A 21,449-nucleotide genomic window follows, 5' to 3' on the forward strand; every position below is an offset into this window, starting at 1 on the left:
CACAAAACATAGGTAACAAAAATATTAAATGACGCGAAGTAAAAATTCACTTTCATGCGAAATACCGTAAGAAAGGGATTTGAATCGTGACACGACATCGAAGAACGTACATTCGATGCAATTGGCGAAAATGAATTGTATAATAACAACAACGTACATAATAACATGTCATAATATTTCATCCAGGCGCAAAATTATTTGATACGTTATGATAAACATGATTTATCAGATGTATAGGTCGTAAGATTCGTCATTGGAAACACCTGCAATGCTACGCTTCCATTCGTGTATTCCCCCTTTGCAAATTGACGCGCATATTTCTATTATTCAAACAAATCGTTCTTATCAGAATTACATACCGAAAACATTATTCTTTCTATTATCTAATCACGTATTATTTATGTACACGGTGATTTTAGCAATACGCATATAAGAGGATTAATTCAGATCCACTTTCAGATAGATAAGAATAAAAATATTTGAAAACATAACCGGGATCGTTTAAAGCGTATTCAATTTTGTAATTTATCCCGCTAAATGAATTTAATTGGTTCGACAATTTGTACGCAACGAACACCCGCGCATAACGCCATCTATCGGTTACCGCAGGAAACAGTTCGTACAGCCTTTAAACAAGTAGTTTAAACAATCGTTAATACATTGGTCAACATGCAAAATATGTTCGAACAATAAAATGAATTCGTATTATGGAAACGCGAAGTTAAATAGATTATCCACGTATATTTAGTTACCAATGTAAAAAATAGGGAAATTTGATAACTACGTTAATGTAAAGATCTTGATATAAATGTCAATAATTCCGTGTTATTTTCATAAAATTAATTGAATTAAATACTTATGGATTGGTTGATAAAGAAGGTTCCTTTAACTGACATGTTGCAGAGAATTGCAATTTAAGCACCGAGACTAAGTACCTAATTGCTCTTAATTAGACTAAATTGAAGGTTACCAGGGGACAAGTAAACGTGAACCAGCCCGTGGCATCGTCTTCCTCTCAACCAATCGTGAGACTCGTTTTTACCGACAACTACCAATCATAAGGCAAAACTTATCGGCGCTACGAGCGCCAATTCGATGTCCCAGATTAAACTGACTATAATGGTTTTGTTTTTCTTGCCCTAATATTTCATATATAAATTTCATTAAAAAACCCGCATAGCTACGTATCAATCGTTTTTTAAATTCGCAACGAACCTCTTGCATAATTCATAAGTTCGAACCTTCGAACATTTCATACATCTGATACCATCGTTGATCGATCAATTTCGTTGCAATGTTATGAAAATAAAAATAGTAAACAAAATATCGAAAGGACGAAAGGATGCAAAGAACACTTTATAAAAGTACTTACCTCGGACGTAGGGACGAAGGCACTAGGTCCATCGAAAGCCGGCACCGGTACTGGAAGTCCTCTATCCTGCAATAAATATTTCAATTATTTGAAATTTCATTAAAAACGCCTAAGCTTGCTGTAAATCAAAAGTGTTTCTCGAATGCCCGGCTAGCTCAGTCGGTAGAGCATGAGACTCTTAATCTCAGGGTCGTGGGTTCGAGCCCCACGTTGGGCGAAAGTTTTTTTTCTGTTTTCGCATTCAAAAAATAATAAGATATTTAACCACGATACGCTTGATTGCATTTTATAGAAAATATATTAAACAATATATTCTTAAAAAAAAAAAATAAATTATCGTACATCTTGGGATTCGACCGAAGAGTATGTTTCACGTCGCTAAACTTTGTTTTATGATCTGCATGTATTTTATATGAGTCATACGAAACTATCGATCAGGCTTTACACAGTAGGCTCGCTATATCGATTGTAAAAAGGACTTCCAAAAAGCCGTGACTACAAATAGCACAGCCGACTTACACATGTTTAGCCCCATGCAACGAGCAAGTCAAAATGGCTGACATATTTTTAGGCCACGTTTCGACGCTGTTCCATAAATAGACAGTTAAAATAACTCCATTAACGCAACGTATCAGTTCTTGCCGATTCGCGGTCCAAGGATTATAACATTGGCAAAGTTTGCGCGAAAGCGAACATACATACTATTTTCGACGTTCGAGAAAATAAAAATAACCCTTTCTCAAAATGAAGTGACCATACCGGACGTTTATTTACGAGAGACTCTAAGAAACGTAATACATACTGGTCCACGTACACCGTTTCTAAATGATTATAGCGAGACGTTCGGATGGGTACTCATAAAACGAATGACTCGTCGTTTAGTTTGGAGAAAGAAAAAATATCCTAAGCCCAACTTATCCCAAATAAGTTTTCATCTTTAATTTTATCTCGGCTTTATTCAACTTCATCGTTTCGGAAGTTCGTAAGCTTGGCGAAATAATTATCGCTATACAGAATACCGATGATACTCGATTACTATAGGCTACGTGATTAAAGATTTAATATACGCTCACCTTAACCATCTCCAGGATCTCGGCGCATTTGATCCTAACATTCTGGAAGGGGCAGTTCACGCTGAGCCTCAATATTACCGGTAGATGTAGCGTCACCAGGCTCAAGTACTTATTCGCCTGAGCTTGCCTCGGACCATCCAGAGCATTTCCCAGATTAAGCATCCTGCCAACGTCCCCGGGAGTGACATCGGGACTCTCCAGCACCCTGCCGCTCTTCGAAGAGACATCTTCGTCCTGCGAGAGCGGTCTTTTGATCTGACCCGCGCTAAACTTCCTTTCTTCGTTCTTACGCAAGTACTCCTGCGGTAATTCGGCACGCGTGCAACGATGTCGGCCGTCGTCCAAAGGTTCGTCTGCGTAAATTTCGAAATTCTTCAGCTTCGTATCCTCCGTACGATTATCGTCTTGTCTGTGATAAATTTCATTGGCGTTCTCGTTCTCGAAACCATCCAGAGTATTGAAAACTACTCCGTCGCGATTCCTGATCGTCATCTCCGTCTCGTCGAAAGAAACGTCGTCCACGCTGTCATAACAGCGACGATCGCGCGGCAGAATGTCACCCTTCGGGCGGAAGTTCAAATTTCTGCGGTCGAAATTCGCGCCCAAGTTCTCGTCGAATTTCGGGCTCTTCCCGTAAATCCTGATGTCGGAATCCAACTCGTCATCCTCCAATTGCTTTTGTTTCGCGCCTTTCACCTTCACGTAGTTCTTCGTTCTTGGTCTATCCTCTAGACTCACTTCGTTCAACCTCTCGTTCGACGACGAGCCAAGGTATTTTCTCTCGCTCTCGCTGCTCGATCCGAATCGAGTCTCCGAATTATCCTTAAACCTTAGAAATCTGTCGTGAGGCTCGATCTTGAAACCCTTCCCCTCGTCGGACGACGTCGAATGCCCGGACCTGTAACTCTCCACGTCACCCCCGTATCTTCTCCTCTCGTTCGGCGTACCGTAGCCCGTTTCGTTCCCAAGTCGGCCGTCGACGCAATCGAACGAGCCCGATGGATATCTCTCGGAGCATTCGAGGCTGTTGTCCTCCAGGAAAGCGGGATTCTCCGTGACGCTCTGAGGGAAGAAACCCTCCGTCCTGAAGGAATCTTGAAGCAGCGGCTGCTGCAGAGAGGGCAGAACATTCTGCGGAGCCGATTTGGTCGGGGAGCGCTCGATGTTCATGTCGTATCTTCGCGTGAAAGGTTATGAAGTTTCTATTAGCGCGCCACGAAGCTTAGATACAGCGGAGAAAAATTCGCGCGGAAGTGAATGGGTGAGCCTCGGGTGACTCGTGAGTTTTCTCTGGCCGTTTAATGAATCCTGACTCGTTATATTATATTGGATAATAAATCTTTCTTACCATGTAGACGTTCGAAACTTATGAACACGCTATGTACTATAATATTATCGTTTGATTTCTATTTTCCTACAGCTGCCTCGAGTATAAGATTCTATTTAAAAGAACTGAATTATATTATATGTAATTCATACACTGTTTTATTACGGTATCTAAAATTTATGGACGACGTTATATCGTTCTATTCGATACGACGATATATTATTACCGTATATCACACGGAACACACGTACGTAGAAATCAGAGATATTCTGAATATCGACGCGCAAAGTTTTATCGAGGCATATCGGTGCAAAATACATATGTATATATGTAACATGCGGGCTCACCTTCCATCTTGGCTCTTGAACTTTCCCCCAACGTTCTCCGGATCCTCCATCTCACCGGTGTCGTCCCAGTGATTTGGACTGCCAACCCCTCCAAGCCATCCCTCGACCGTATTCCTAGCCGCCGCCAGGGCGATGTTTCTGGCAGTTTCATCTCTCGCACACAAAGGCGCTAAAAATCTGCTAACGATCTCGACCTCGTCGTCCTTTGTGGAGGTGCCGCTTCCCGAAGAACTGTTCGGATCTCTGTACATCTCGTCTTACTTTCTTTCGTCGATTCTACTCCTATATGTGTATATATATTTGTATATATATATATATGTACTTCCCTCTGTGTATTCGAATTCTCTCGCTTTATACGCGGCTGTCGACGCACGTATCTCAGGCTATACCACGTATGCACGATATAGGTAAAAGTACGTTCGCCTTGATCCCGACGACAAATCAAAAGCGTTCGATATTTAATTTAATCTAATCTAATCTGCTTATGATACAAGCGTGAACCTGTCTAGCTTCCCTCAGATCACCGCCGTGTCCTTGTTCACTCTCGATATTATCCTCTTGTTACGAGCTTTCACGATAAAGACTGTGTAATAAAGCTGAAAACAAGAAAACTCGTTTTGTAACGAGCTTCGAATAAGTTCGAAACGAGATTCGCATAAGTTCGCCACACGAGCTCGTTGTTTGGAATCTGACTGTTCCGTCCGAATCTCTTTTGCCTCGGTTACCGATCCGATCGATTCGTTTACGGTTAATCGATTATCAACCGTATTCCAGCTCTTTCGTGGAACCGACTACGGTCGAACAAAGGAAACGAAGAAACAAGGAAAAAAGAAAAAAGGAAAAAGAGTGGAAAGAAGTCGATGGAGAGACTCACTGTACTATCCTCGTGTAATTACGGTCGTTTCGTCGCGTTTCGCTGTGAGAATCGGCCGTAAAACTCGTTTCTCGAGGATTTTACTAGCGGTGCACCTCGGCAGTCGTTCCAGGGCGATAGAAAGTAGGCGGTGTCGACTGTCGAGCGATCGTGTGGCGATCTAGCACGATTGAGGTTCGTTTCCAGGGAGAAGAAAGAAAAAGAAAGCCGGGTGATCCTAGCGAGCGCACCTTCGAAAGGAAACGATCGATCGGGCGCCTTGTTTTTGAGGAACCAAAACTTCCCAATTCGTTCCCAATCTTTTTTCTCCCTCGTTTTTCTAGTTCCACACGTGTGTCGCGGTTAGCTTAACGGCAACGGTGTTACATTGTTCTTTACATCGTTGCAAACGATCTCTAGCCGTTGAAACGTCTTCGAAATTCCAATTGGAATGGACTGTCCTCGATTCCACCTCTGTTCACCGACGTAGTGACACTAATCCATTGGACGTCTGAAAAAAGATCAACGAAAATTACGTTACATTAACATAGTCTCTGCTGCACCAATTACGTAATTTGTTCTTCAAGTCGCGTAGATCACGAGTGGCATAACTTGCTATTACATCGCGGATGTGCGTACTTTTAGGAAAAATTTCAACGCGCAAATATGCATAGAAGGCGCATAACGCGTAAATCGTTCAAACTACTCGTTATAATACTTAGAGCGCAAATTACCTTTACTTAATCGACCAATAAATCAATAAATCTTTATTTACGTTGCAATTTTTTAATCGCGTTTAGAATAACATAAATTGATACGAACGCAGTGTAATTATTGCAAAGAAAAACGTTACTGTGCAATATATCGCAATAATTAACGTAATTTAGTTTCGCCTCACAAGCAAACAACTCGGAGAAAAGATCGTGGATCACGAGTGACCCATGAAACACAGAACGTGTTAATGGATATTTAAAAGGAACGGCAGAGAAGTCGAACAAAATGCAAATGAATCGGAACAACGAAAGCTTCCCGTTCCACTATTGATTCGACGGTGGCCGCTTATTGAATTTCAATTTACCCGACAGCTTAATCGTCATCGATCGACTTAATATCCATCGGAGGCAAAGGTAACGCGCTCGCAACGTAACCGAAAGCTAATAGGGAAGCACTTCTCCTCGCGGCCGCGAGCTGCGAGTAGATTATCGTCGATCGAATCATTACGCAACGAACAATTGGAAGCCGGTAACCCTACCGTAGAAGTACTAAACTTCAACCGCGTAATCAGCGTCGCATTGTACCGGTTAATTCCTGCTCGAATCGTTTGTTACCGTTTAGATCTCGATGCTACTCGTTCATCGTAGCTCTCGTTTCAACGTTACGAATCGATCGTCATTTACACGCCGATTTGTATCGTCGTCGTAAACGTCGATGGAACATCGCTGTTGTGAACGTCGATCGATCCAACCATTCTGATCGTGACTTAGCCAGCGTAAAAATTTCACGAGGCAAAACAGTTTCATAGACCTGCACGATTCAGCCTGGAAATACTTGGAACAAACACTGCTATCGGACCATTTACGCAATTAGTCGATGTCAGGCTGCGCCAGTCTTCTCATTGATTGATCGACCCCCGCGAGAGAAGGTCTAGGTCAAGGCTACCGGGGTCAGGAAATAAGAGAGGTCGCGTGAACGCTGCAACTTATCGAGAAGGGGAGAGAACGAGCCCATTGGTGTCGTGGAGAGGATAAAAAGGGGTGCATTCGCTGTTCTCGACGGAAGAAAGTCGACGTCGATTTCACCGCATTACAGCTGTGATTGGAACACGTCGATGTGGAGTAGCCCGATATCGAAAAAACGCTGATCCGACAATAAAACCTGTTCTCCTACCGTGTAGTAATCACCTGTCAGGTAATTTCTTTAATATCTAATAAAGATAATAGTTTGAACACACCCCTGGTAATCGGGAACGTGTATATTACCGCATATTGTATATAATGTCAGGATGGATTGAAAATCCCAATAATTACGAGTCTTCGTTACAGTGACTTAAATAAAATACGTCGTGAAAAAGTAGCGAAGTAAGACGAAATGATTATAGCGTAAGGTCGAAGTATGGCTGTAGCTTGTCGTTAATCGATATACGGTGGATGAATAACAAATAAGTGGAAAAACAGAAGCAAAAAGGAGCGAAAGGATCAGTCGCAATATCTTCAGGATAATATAACGAAACAAGAAAAGACAGTGAATTTGAAATTCACGAGTTTCACGGCAAATTACATAGCGCGACTTAAATATTCTACTTCGAATAACTTTACTCTGCCCTAAACATGTGTTCAGGCACGATGCAACAAAATAGTAGTAGTTTCTAAGCAGATAAGATGCGTTCCACTTTGTACAAAGCGGAATTGCGTAAATCGCCGGGTTCTAGTCGCGGCATTAGTCGAGTAATAAAAAGCTCCCACAGCAAAGAATTCGATCCCACGCACCGAAATGCGCCAAGTAACGCGCGTTTTCCTATTGCGTAAAGTGCGGAGAACGCCTGTGGCGGATCATTTCCCGGTACACGACTCGGTAATTCTGTCCCGCTGAAGTTCCCCCGCACAATGCTCATTTTTTCTTTTTTTTTTTTTCACTTCCTAGTCCTCTCCTTTCCGAGATCCACTCGAAAGCCTTTTCCCCCGGACTATCGATCGTTGGTACTCGATACGCCAAACAACGGCCGCGTTCATCGTTTCCGATTTTTAATATGCGCGCGTCCTTTCTCGACTCTCGGTAGGCCGATGCCATTTCGAGAGATCGTTCGCGGGACAAAACTCATGAACAGAACCGCGTAACGAAAAATAGATCCAAATACGACTATAATTTAAAAACCAAATGTAAAAACAATTTTCATGGAGTGTGATCGACGGACGTCATACTTACTGAATGTTCAATAAACTTTCTTGCGAAAGATAAGAAATATGACTTATCGTGCTCCGTCCGTGTAATCTCCGGGCATTTTGTATCATTTTACATTTAACGAGTAAAAATCCGGCTGCAGCTCGACGTTCTTACGAGAGGAAGAAGAAGATCGATAATCAGGATATAAGAGAGTAAGAAGGAGTATAGTCACGCACGCACAATGTATCCGCGGCATAACGGCGAGGTTTATCGGGCATGAAAACGAAAAAAGCAAGGAGAGAGAGAAAGAGAAAAGGAAAGCGCGGAAGAAAGGGCAGAAAACGGCGTTTCAGCATTTCTTCGCGGCGATCTCCAGAACGATCTAAATATTTATAATTCCCCAAAGCCTAACTCTACCCCGTTCGCACCGCTATGAATTATTAATGTCGTGCCGTGCTACCGTATGCCGGTGCACGTTGCTATGCATTTCTGATACGTGTACTTTGTCTTCGAGATATAAGGATGGTCAGGGCCTCGCGGATATAAGGGGCGATAAAATGATCGTCTCACGTGCCAGCGGCCATTAGAATTTAATGAAATCAGGATAAATCAAAACGATCGGGTTCGCCACGGGACTCACGATTGAAATACATGCACCGTTTTGTCTACCGACACCTGAGAGTTATTCGTGATGTAAGAGCCGAGTGCCGATGTCCAACTATCTCTTCTTTTTATTTTCGAAATCTTTTCATACGAAGAATCCAAGATAATATTTTTTATTAACCGTGCTTATTATCAACTTCGTCGCATGTAATTATCATGCACCGTAAAGAATTATCGCGGATCACTGTGGCGGCTCGTTAAGACGCTCGCTCGGTGTATCGTGACGCAACGAAGAAAATGCAATTTCTCTGATCGCATATTTATAAACTGCCGCCCGGTATCACAGGTTTCGACATTCGATCGCGTTGCGCTCGATCGTCCGTTTTAACCAGCACATCGCAGCTACGTATGTATCTGGCCTTCGATAATGCGATAAACAAAATTCACGGATAATTCGCCTGCATTAAAACAGATTGAAAAAGAAAGGAAAGAAGGATAAGAAAAAGAGATGGGATTTTGAGCAAATTATGGATCGCGTGATCCACCTTGACGCGTTCGACGATCCTCGACACCGAAATGTATCGTGCAGTTGGATCGGACAGCAGGGGCCCTCGTCGGATTGTGGGAAAACATTATACATCGCTGGTCGCGGCGTTTCACGTGGAATATTCCTCGAACCAGGCCTCGTTGTTCGGGTAAATAAGTTACAGCGTAATGGGTTTCTCGTATTAACGAGACCCGTTTCGCTTCTCGAAACCAATAAGCGAACCAGCACACGGCGGCTGTATCCTGTCGATGTGCTATCTAATTTCCTTGTTACGTAATTCTATGTGGATTCTGGATAGAATCGTAGTAGCCTGAACACGGTCAAAGCAGCAGGGAGGGTCCTTGCCAGTGGTAATTTCTTGCGGTATAACAAACATGTATCCAACCGAGAGCAGCCGAAGCCGATTAACTGATGCATCGCTAAATTTACGACAACCAAGCCGGTTTACGACCGCTTTTGATACCGAGATTAGAAGAAATCGTTATTATACATATACATATATGTATTATATGTATTATAGAAGTGGAACTGTGTTTCTAAAACCGCTCGATACACGTATTGCCAATTCAGAGCCCGAAGCAGAGTTCACCTGTGGATACCTGAACGAAACTAATCACAATGTGTCCGACGGATCGATCCAGCCGATAATGGTTCACGACAAAAAGCTTGCTAAATGCGAGGCGTTGTTACGCTCGCTCGCCATCGTGCTTAACGCAAATTGCAAAACTGCCGAGTCGGCGTTACGACCTTGCGACACGCGAGACACCCGCGATAACACCCGGTTACCAACGCTAAACCGAGAATCACACTCACGACGAGCCCCTTTCCTCGCCAAATTAATCACTCTCGTTTCGATGATTCATAAATACACCATTAATCAGACGATCGTTATCGGATAATTCGATTACTGTGATGGAATTGATAAAATTGTAGATTTATATAAACGAATGTTGTCGTCCTTTGTGGATGATAATTGCGAGATAAAGTTTGATAGTTTCTTTCGCGATAAATATAATAATCGTATTAAAACGTAGCTACGACGGTACAGAGATTTAATTTAATTAAACAAATTAACTTAATTTCATATAACTTACTTTACTTACTTTACGATACTTAAACTTGAATTATCCAGTAGGCGATCTACGAGATGTTGCAAACTACGTTGTTGATCGAAGACGTTCAGTCAAACGAACCTTCCATCTTACCAGATTGCGCAATACAAATAAGTCTTTCTGAATATCACGAAACAACACCGCGGTTCGAATCGATCGAAATGTTCGTTCACAAACGCCGTTCACAACGTACCAACCATGCAACGCTTATGTTAATCAACGCGCATCGCGGGTCGTTCAAGATGCCCCGAAACGTTGCACAGTTGTTGCAATATAACATAAAACTTGCTTACTACACCATTTGAAAATAACATGGCTGAAGTTACACGAAGATCAGGTATCGAGTAATTTCTATCAGTGGCTACAATGTTTCTTATTCGCGTTGTATCGTTGCTACATGCTACACAAGATTCTCATAATGAAGAGTCGATAAGAAACCTCGCAGCAGGATTCCTAATAATTTGCCTAACGATTTCACCCAACGTTTTCCTTCGCTAGATGCTTTCCACTATCGACGATCGGAGAAACTCGATAATTCATTGCTATTTCGATTACTCTCTGAGATTTTCACGAGAACGTAATGCTCGTACGATTTGATGGATTTAACGCTAAGAACCGTATTTAATATCCGGGCTAGCAGACTCGTAATTTATCGTAAAAGTTTTATAAATACACATACAGGGATTTAGAATCTTGCGGAATGCTTGTTACAGTATATGGCTTAGCTCGAATCATATATTTTTCCATACACCTCGCATTTGAATTCCTTTGATGCAAGTTTTATACTTTTAGTGTTGAACCTCTCGCGAATAATTAAAACGTCGACTTTCACTTTGATCTTTTTGGTACAAGTTCTATACTCTGGAAACTGCCAGTTCTCGTGTTAAACTTATCATAAATTAAAACACTAAGTTTGCTTTTGATCTTTTCGATACGAGTTTCATACTTCGATAATCGATAGCTCTATTATTAACGTTATTATTCAAATAGTTGCAATAAAGTATGGCAAATTAAAACGCCAAACTTCATTTTGATTTCTTTCGTACAAGTCTGATAGTTTTAATAGCCATAGTATCCAATGTCTTGTAAATAAAATACTAATGTTCCTGTGCGTAGCACACAGATATGGCAAACGAGGCAACGCGAACGAGACTGGAAATAATGTCCTTAATATAACCACCTATTCCCACTTTTCATTAACCTAAAATTACATCCGCGTCGCGATGCTGAACGTACGATATTCTTGCACGCGATACTTGTTGAACGTTATTCCCAAATCAGAGGGCGAGGTAAATTGAATTTTATGGATTTAACGCCATGTGGATGACCATGGGTGTTTCGAGCGTGTTCGTAGCAAATGCAACTGAAGTATACATATAGCGAGTGTCGGTCGCACGGCACCGGCATAACAAGTAAGAGAAACGGGACCTAAAATAATGTACTTAATATCGCTGCCTTCCATTTCCCGGCTATACGCCCTCCATTCGGAACAGAACAGATGTACGGGATACTAATGGGCCGCGTACCATTGTAACGTATGCTTTCCAGGCTATGTATGCAACACTTGTTGAACATTAGTCTCATTCTGCTTGAGAATTTTGTAGGCTCGACGTCGTTGATCCTCTTAGGTACGCCACAAACGTCGCATTGAATCTTTAAACTTTCGCGAAAGGGACAAAAATACTCCAAAACTTCTAATCGATATTTATACCTTGACAATGACGGAATTTTCAGGCAGACTCCTACGTTGCTGTTCCAATTAATCGTGTCACAATCGATGTATTAAAGTTCATATTAATAAACGATTTAATTATAATACATAATTATAATTTAAATATAATAATGATTTCTATTATAAACGAGCTTGCAAATTAACAAAGAAACATGTCCAGAATTAGAAGTCTAATGAAAATCTCAAAGTTACCGAGATCTAATTTACAGTCTCTAATTTTTCACAAAACGAATCAGAATATTCGGAAAATTTACGGACCTCGTTTTCTTCACGGTACAGGATATACAACCTAAGTTAACCGAAGGTTACATCATTAGATAAAGCAGTTTGACTAAGTTTGCTCTCTCTCTCCCTCTCTCTTTCTCTCTCTCTTTCTCTCTGTCTATCCGGAAGGCAAGGCCAGATCTCGTCTGGCGTTCGAAACATCGAGTAATCCGTGCAACGACATTGCTCCGTAACAATATGACATGCCGTGCTCCATTCCTTGCGTGCAACACTTGTTGAACGCTTCTCCTTTGAGTCGGCGGACGAAATTTCACGGATCGAACACGCCACTGACCGGTCTAACGTCGAGTCTGCATAACAGCTAGCGAGATAGGTAATAGTATAATACGCGGCGAGAGGGACGAGGCGGAAACAAGGCTACTTCGCTCGAGATAGTCACGTAGAAGGAGGCGGAATACGACCCTGATTGCCAAGGAGAAATCTGCAGTGTGATCTCGCACGAGCTACAACCGTGGAATAACGTGTGTCTTCGTTTCATGGCGCACGCGAGAAGAAGAAAAGGAGAACGACGAGACTCGAGTTCGAGTATAAAAGTTGTTACATATTAAGAACGATCTTGATACATCCTTATCGGTGGATATATTCGTCGTTACCAACCAGCCGAAAGGAGCCGCCATTCGTTTGCTTAATCCACTCGTTCGCAATAAAGAGATCACCTGAGCAACGAGAATAGGATATTCCTTAAGTAGCAGTCGCTTTACACGACGAGTCTCTGCGTTATCATAGAACTAACGCTGTCGCAGATAAACCTGAGAAAATATTTGCTTACGAAACTAACGAACCCTTTGTCGAAATGAGCGTAGCTAAGAGAACATGGTTACGCCATTGTTGTCCCAAGGAAAGATTACTATAGCGATCCGTTCTTTGTGCAAGGTTGTAGCTAGTTTACGAAGTCAGCCAGCTAACGCTGCGACAATGTGGGTTAGAGATTAAAAAAGGAATATAAAAAACAGGAAGAAACCTTGCTGCTGGTAATGCTGATGGTCTACGCGTATTCAAAAGGAGTACCGAAACGTTTAAACCCGGATAATATGATTTTACACGGCTCGAAACACGAGTAAAGTTTCGAAGGAATAAAAGAAGGCGTTAAGTGGAACGCTTGCACGATCAGCAAGAATATACTGCGGATCTCGATAAACACGCTGCACGTTCCAATAAAAACGAAACCATTCGAAACGAAATTACAGGCATCTGGCTGTGGCCATTGATGGACGGGCAAATGGATTCGAAATAAATTCACCGATCCAACGCGGGCTACGTCATTTAATTATAGATAATTATTCGTGACAGCGGTACTGACGCGTCCCGACCAGCCTGGTTATATAACATTCGTAAATCGTGCCAGAACTGGCCGCGATCTTACGACTCGCAAACGTCACTGACCAGTAAGTGGGCGAATAGAGTCATAACACGTACGGTCGAGCTGGCGAACGTGCACGGGGACGAAGGTTTAGTCACGCATTCGACCGGGCTATCGGATCCGTATGGAATCCTTGCCTCGCACACAGGAACACCTGGCCGTAAGCGTCACGGTTAATTTGCACTTTCTATGAATTTTAATCAGCCTGTGAGCAGAGAAGGATCCGGAGACAATGGCACGTAGGGACCGGCTACGATTATCGACCGTATGGGTTCCGATGTTCGACCGTGTATCTCGTCCGACGCCGCGACCCCAAGGAACAATCCCAAAACCACAAACCCAATGAACAGTCCTTATATTCCTTATACGCAAAAAATTCAAAGTCCTCCTTGGTTTACAGATTACGGCTACAAGGTTACATTTTCGTTTCACCTAACAACAAAGAGAGCAATGGGAAAGAAGAAACGGCGGAGATCACAGGAGAGAGGGAAAGGAACGCGCTTAATGATCGCGTGTTCCGCACAGGTGATCGCGAGGTCAAACGTTGCTTCTCCAAAGTCCGATAACCACCGACTACGAACGAAATGATTAACGATAGCCTGAGAAAACCAGACGTAGAGCCGAAGAAGAGAAAAAGAACGATGCGAGGGAAAAAAGGTGTGCCATATGGAATTCGGTATATAGCAACGGTAAAATCTGCGATGGGATTAATAGAAATCGGAGAGTGTTACGGCACCTCAGGCGCGGACAATCTGCACTTGAAATCTAGACAGCGAACGATGAAGACTAGAAGCGAAGAGGAACAACATTTGCTGGCAGCAAACCGTGTAAACAGCAATTCCTTTTTCGTGTTGGTGCAGTAACGTTGCTAAAAAAGAAAATGGCACAATGACCTGGGACACGCGGTGTTACACGCGGGTCACCTACGCGAAAGCGAGCGAGCAAGCAAAGAGGATGCGGAACGTTTGGTGCATGGTGCAACTCGCGTACCACGCGGGCGTGCACGCGTGCATATCAATTCCGCGGGCGCGGAGGAGTCGCCAAGATCTCATGTAAATCATCGAGACAAGATGGCTCCTCCTTATTTTCTTGGCGCAATGTGCACGCAACGACGGAGCGGTAATGCTCGAAGCATGTTTGAAAAGCGAAAACGTGGTTCATCGGGGGACCAGAGATCGAGCAAAGAGGAGAGACGGAAGGAGAGAAAGAGAGCGGACGAGTGTCGAGTGTTACACGCGTGAATAGTGCGTTTCGTTGTATAATGCGCGCGAGCAACACACCGAGCCGATGCACTCGCGCAACGGTCGACCAGACCGAAGTATACTTCATCGTAAATCATGACGAACAACTATTTACTTATCGTAGAATCGTAAATAAGGAGACAAAAAGACACGCTCCATACCGGCGAAAATTCACTTTACAATGCTAACGAAATTCTGAAAAGTTCCGTACAAAGGATATAATAAGTTCATAAAAATTTATTACGGTAAGTGTTCAAATTGTTTCGCGAGTCATCGTACGTAAGATAAGAAAGCATACTTTTGATTTGACGTTATTATCTCTAAAGCACTTTTTGAAAGAAATTTCTAGTTTTCTTGGTGCAGCGCCACTTAAGAGAGGTAGTCCATTACTTTTATTGCCCGACCATCTGTACGTTACCTGAATTACCGTAAACTATTTGTCCTCGTTCGCGACACAGCACCGGTATTTTCCCGAAACAGAATTATTTCCCTCTCTAATCTCCTCGAATCAGCCCGGAAAGTATTCCGGTTAAAAGAAACTCACCTATTTCACTCTCAACGATCAAGGAACACCAAGAATCCGATCGACTGGAATTCGTAATCAATCCGATGAACGATCACGAATTACCGTGATGTTCGACGAGCCTGCTGACATCCAACCATCGGGAGGAACCACCGAGAGCAGACCAACCGTCTGTCGATGTCTAATTACGCACTGATTTTGTCCCTTCTCATTTTCGTTCGGTCTTCACAACGTTAAGTAACTAACGGTCCTGCGGGACGAACCTGCGCAACTTTCGTGGTAGACAGAGAGGATCAAACCGCATCGAAAAGCCTCCCCTACCTAAGCTTCGGCCAGACTCCTCGAGACACCCCTTTTTCGCCTAGCTAAGTCAAATCGACCGAACGTGCTCATCGGCCCCTGTAATCGAGACGCGAATCTTTCTATCCCTGCGCAGGTAAAACGTGTGTGTACGTTGCAAAGCGGCCTGGTAAACGCAAACTACACAGGGTGTTAAAATATCAATCTGTCGACGTTTTAAATTACACGCGAGAGAGATCTCGGACGCACGTGTCGCACGGGGACCGGTATCGTTAGACTGTGAATCAACGACGGAAAGAAACGGGCGCAGGCCGTAGTTCTGTAGCCAGTTACGATGACTAGGGAGAACGAGGGAAAAATGTAAACGGAAGAAGCGAGCTAAAAGTGCAAATAAGTAAACCGCTAACGACTCTGCCTAGTCGCTTCTCTCGGCAGATTTGCAAGACGTATTTGCAGACTCCACCTTAAACCGAGCCACATGGCTACGCGTATACTTTCTAATTATATAGTATCTTCCCGCCATCAGCTGTGCTCGTTGGCTGACCGAGAAACTCGCCGGGATAAAAAAGAAGGCGGGGGCAAAGTCGAAGAAAACTCGGCACTCAACGGATAGCTCTCGACGAAAAGGTGGGAGATGCGCAACCATTATAAACCTGCGACACGTTGCGCGATTCGCGCTATTGCAAAACGAGAAAATAGAGGGGTCAATGCGCGCGATCGCGGCGTTATCCCTGGAGAGGAAAAAGAGGATTTCAAGCGCGATCTTTCGACCATGGTCAGAGGAGCGCAAAAAAGAAACTCGTAAGAAGAGTTAACATCCCGTACGGTTTCGAAATGATAAATAAAACGAACGAACAAAATTTAAAATAAGAAAGCGTGCTGCATAGTGCGCAAAGGGGATATAATAACGCGAAAGTTAGTACGCGCGGCCCCGAAGAAAACAAACGATCGGTGATATGTTTGCAAAAAGGGTGCTAGGTAACAGTGTGTGATACCACTGTGTAGAGTACGATACAGAGGTTGGCCGTGCAACAACCTCGTAGTTCACCGACTACGCCTGCAGCTTCTGTACGCCACGCGAACATGCACCATCCACTTTCCTATTTTGCGTTCAGTAGCGACCGCTTCATTTCGATAACGGTAACGCAGCTCGATCGTTCTGCCAATTTTGTTGCCAATTCAACCGGACCGATCGTAAAGACGATCAAAGTTGAAGGCACAGTAAATTGACTACGAAGCGATCAGACGGTCAGACCGACTTTTTCTACTTCCGCGCTTTCCGGAATATGACTCACCTTCTAGTCTCGTTCGGATTAGACAAGTCGCTTTCGAATTCAAGACGTTTGAGTTCAATAACTCTACTTCAAGTTTCTGTACATATAAGTGAAGTTGCTTTGAAGTCGTTTCGATGTAAATGAAATACTTCAACTTCGCTTAAGGCTTTAGAAATTAGGTATTCCAAAACAATTTGAAAGAACGGATTCACGTTTGTAAAACGGTTTCAGATAACTCGAAGTCGAGTGACTTGACTAATAAGAACGAGCTTATGACGAAGATGAAAACCTGCAACTCAAGCAAGTAACAGGTTCGTATTCCGTACGTAACAAAACGATAGATTCGCTACTATAGTAATTTCAAGACGCTTCGATTCAAACAACTCGATTAATTTGAACGGAGCGTTAGGAATTCTTACAAACAATCTCGTTCTCCGATACATACATCAAAGTTTGGGAAACGTCGGGTAAAACTTGAGGCACACGAGTAACGTGCTCTAATAGGTTGAAGCACGAAGCAATTACTCAAGCTACAGCATCGAAAACAAGCAGTCATCTTTCGAAACGTCTTTCGAGACTAGACGCCTACGCTAAAAACCACTTGCAGAACAAACTCCATGCAAGTTGTAGCGAACGAAGGAAGTACATGTTATACGAGTATCAAGAAGTAACTGGATGGTTATTCGCAAAACGGTCCCGTGGCTAATGGATAGACGCGTCGGAGGAGAAGGTCAGTTTGGCGTTGGTAAAGGGTCAGCCACATAAAAACGTAGATCGACTCGAGCTTTCGAAGAGAACAGGTTTTTCACAGTTCGCTATTTCTTCGCTCGTGTAACATCGCTCCCGTTCCGCGCATAATACTCGCATAGAAACCTGCGGTGCACCTATTCTCGCCGCGGACCCGTGAGAAAGGACACGGAAGATCGACGATCGCTTGTAAACATCGAGAAGAGTTGCGGAAATTTTCGCACGACCCTGATATTTTACGAGCCGTCTGTGCACGTGATCCGTACCGCACCCACGTACCATCCATACGTACGATTCTTTTTTTCTTAACCGTTGTTCCGTTTCTATACGTCGAGCTCGCGAATTCTACGCTAGAGAGAAACCTGTACGATAATATAGGGTGTTGCAGTTTTTTCCGACTGAACTTTGTCGGGACATTTTAGGAGTATAAACGAGAAAAGAATATTACACGGACGTAGGTCGTTTAAGGTTTTATCAAAAAATTATAGGAAAAATAAAACCTTAGTCTTCGTTATTGCGATGAGTTAATACGGAGAATCCATTGATCATTTGAGATGAAGTTGAATCCATCTTCGTCGAATAATAAATATTATTTCTTACCACTATCAATCTTCTGTCGATGAACGTCTAACTAATGATTAGTAATTACGTCGATTGTGAGCCTATCGAAGGATTTTATCATAGCATAAGAACTACAGCTTTGTTAACGCGTCCCTTATTTTTCCATTACGATATTAACGTATTACAACTTGGTAATGAAGCTTCGAATCTGCTATCTTCATATAATATTTTTATATCATTCGTACCTATAAAATATAGTTTGACTGGAAAAAGTCTGAAACACCCTATATTCGTTGAACATAGAAAAAAAGGTGCTGCAGCAGCAGCAGAAGAGCAGCGAAGTTGAACGAAGTTTAACTTCGTTAAAGGCTTAGAGGGAAACTTTGAGCGACGGTATTTTCAGGCTGTCGCGAGCACGAATAGGGTAACAAGCCCTATTCCAAGTTCTTGCCACGGCTAAACGTGTCGTGGCAAGATTGCGTACCAACCGGGAACGATTCGAATCTCGCAAAAGTCGCAGCGTAAGTTCACGACGCTTGGTACATACGCGTCTAGTAATCAGAAACTCGCGTGCTCGACTTTGTGTACGCGGTCAACGTCTCGAACGTCATAAATTATATCATGACCCTGCGGTAGTTCGTGATCAAGATGATCTATAGGTACTAGAATATTCACATGGGGATAGGTCATGAGCGTAGACGGAAGAAGAGGAACGAGGAAATATTCCAGTTGTTTACGAGATGGTTTCTCCGCGGAAGAAGAGGAACGAGGAAATATTCTAGCTGTTTACGAGATGGTTTCTCCACAGTTGATCTAGGATAGATTCAACTTAGCTAAATCCCGTAGTTGGAGTATCGCCAGAGAGCAGAGAGAGAGAGAGAGAAAGAGAGCACTTAAGAGCGCAATCTCTTCATCTAAATGAACCCGTGGCACGAAAATTACCCATTGTAACTGAGGCTATTTTTCTTGCACTTCAAAAGCCCGCGTACCTATAGTAGAAAGAAATTCACACGAGCTCTTATATGATCGCGATCTTCATACAATAGTTCATAAAAATATTCCAACATTTGTAGAAATCTTTTATGAATATATTATGCGTTTACGAAACATTTTGCAATTTAATTAACATTGTAATGAGACTCGACTATCACTTTGAAGCTACAAAATATTTCATGAAAATACCCTTAACACACTATACATAAGATAGTTATTTATATTATCGTATAACAAATATCTTGTAACCTCTATATAGCTTCTCAACAATTTAAAAATGTTTTATAATACATGACACGTAAAGTTTCCTACGTCCGAATACTTTCGTGAACCACCGTATGTGTAAGCGAGTGTGTATCCTGAATTTTAGAAAAAGGAAGAGAAAAGAGAAGAACGTGTATTTGAGCGAACAATCATACACCGCTGCGCAAAGAGAAGCCGGCGTCGTATACGAGGAATTAAACAATCGACCGATTGTTATCGGGCGTGACGTCTAATAAATATGCAACGGGAATGCATCTACCCGGCGGTCTGTAAAACAAAAAACATCGGAGGTACCCCGGAAATCGTTTAATGGCGCCGGCAGTTCGGACACGCCGACAGCCTCCGAAAATTTCTACCTTGCGAGCATGCGATTTAAAGCGAGTCTAATTTTAAAGCAAACAAAGAGTTAACATTTATTACGGCCGCTCCTCTCTGCCATCAACCAGTTCAATTGGCTACAATTGTAAACTCATTATGACGAGGCAGAGTAAACAAAAAAAATATGGAAAAACGTCAATGTCAAGGCTCGCGCGATCTTTCCTAGTTTTCCTCTCTCTTTTTTTCCGTTTTTTGCTCGTTAAAACGAGAAACAACGAGCGAACAGCGTTTCTTTTAACGACCTTTCCACGCGCATACGTAGAGAACGCGTGATTAAAAAGATGTGCGCGTTTTGGAAAAGGTACGCGCCGCTCGATTCTCTCTTTGCCTCGTCGTTCCTACTAATTTAAATCTCGGCATCGTTATCCAAGAACATCATCGTTACCCAATTATACTTATACGGTAAATGACAAAGTGATGGTCGTTTTTCGGATGAAGTCACCGATGTCATCTCAAGGTCGGCCTTTTTTACACGGTAATAAAACGCACATGACGATGCAATTTTTCAAGTAACCGATAACATTTTTCTTCCTTATTTCTTTTTTTATTTTTGCGTAACATGTTGACCGTCATGAGTAATCGTTATTCGTGATCGATATTGGGTTTACCAGAGACGCTGTATGATGAAACATTTAAATTACATAAACGCTGTTGTGCGTCCGTTCTATGTATAAAACAAGGCCCTGTAATTAAAAAAGAATTCCTGTCGCAGCCCACGCGTTAAGTAATATAAACTGGAACAAATAAAAAAGTTGAACGCACGACGATAAAGGGACGCGTATCAGATAACAATTTTTAATCCACCCTAGGCCTGAGTTAGGTAATTTCGCGAGCCTCGATTTAACCGGGCTACCTCGGTCCCGATTAAGCCAGTCAATCGAGACCCCGCTGTAATTCGTATCCACGTGTTTGCAGCAAGAGAGGGGAGAGAATGAAATGACCCGAACGACCGGCGAAGGTCCTTCGACTTTCCGAAGCACCGAACGGAACGCGTTTTCGCGTTCAAAGACGCGAGACCGATCGTCGTTCGAACGGAACGAAATTTCCAAGGGGCGGATGAGACAGGAATCGGAAACGACGAGCAAACCGAGCTCCCGACTAGCGAAAAATAGTCTTTCCAGGCAACTCGAACGAAACGAATTCGAATGGAACGGGCGTGTTATTCGTATTTCAAGCGAAAATAATCGGCTCAACCATCGCGATATCCTGCCGTATGCATTGTCAATGTTCTACGGTCATGCCGCGTTAACTGATCATCAGTATTACGAGAATTTTATCCGGTCAATTGTAGAAGATGTAATTCTAGGTAGATAGGAAAACCTGACGCATTTACGACCATCTATTTTACACACAGTACTGTCATATAAATTTCATAAGCCACCTGTCGAACAAAACTGTTTTACTTTAAGAAATGCGTAGAAGGATAACAAGTATCGCGTATCTATTTCAATTTTGCAGTTATATCATAGAGAGTATTAAACGCGAGAAACAGTAATTGCTTCAACAAATTTCATTAATTAAGGATACGATCTTTGTTTGCTATTTTTTGCTATTTACAAGAATGGTAATATACCTTATACATACGTAATGCTAATAGTTAGTTCCAAGAAGCGATGGGGATATAAACGGGCAGTTAACGAAGCAAAATACTAGTCGGCTAACGTAACACTGTTATAC

The 21,449-nt window shown here is 42.6% G+C and overlaps 1 protein-coding gene and 1 non-coding gene across 3 annotated transcripts in view; one reads left to right on the forward strand and one right to left on the reverse strand.

Annotated features, from left to right (window-relative positions):
* LOC100748348 (sestrin-1) overlaps positions 1 to 21,449 on the reverse strand; it is a 153,869-nt gene that overhangs the window by 126,935 nt on the left and 5,485 nt on the right. For both annotated transcript variants that reach the window (XM_012391310.3, XM_003493220.4), the window contains exons 2-5: positions 5,224 to 5,483; positions 4,120 to 4,715; positions 2,446 to 3,622; positions 1,373 to 1,438 (exon numbers count right to left, since the gene is read on the reverse strand). In XM_012391310.3, coding sequence (XP_012246733.1) covers positions 1,373 to 1,438; positions 2,446 to 3,622; positions 4,120 to 4,370 — 1,494 coding nt within the window. In that variant the 5' untranslated portion in view covers positions 4,371 to 4,715; positions 5,224 to 5,483. The remainder of the gene's footprint in view (positions 1 to 1,372; positions 1,439 to 2,445; positions 3,623 to 4,119; positions 4,716 to 5,223; positions 5,484 to 21,449) is intronic.
* TRNAK-CUU lies at positions 1,517 to 1,589 on the forward strand. The gene has a single exon. It is a non-coding gene; the product is annotated as a tRNA-Lys (tRNA).

The sequence above is a fragment of the Bombus impatiens genome, unplaced genomic scaffold (genome assembly GCF_000188095.3).
Source record: "Bombus impatiens unplaced genomic scaffold, BIMP_2.2 scf_1060, whole genome shotgun sequence".
Classification (NCBI taxonomy): domain Eukaryota; kingdom Metazoa; phylum Arthropoda; class Insecta; order Hymenoptera; family Apidae; genus Bombus; species Bombus impatiens.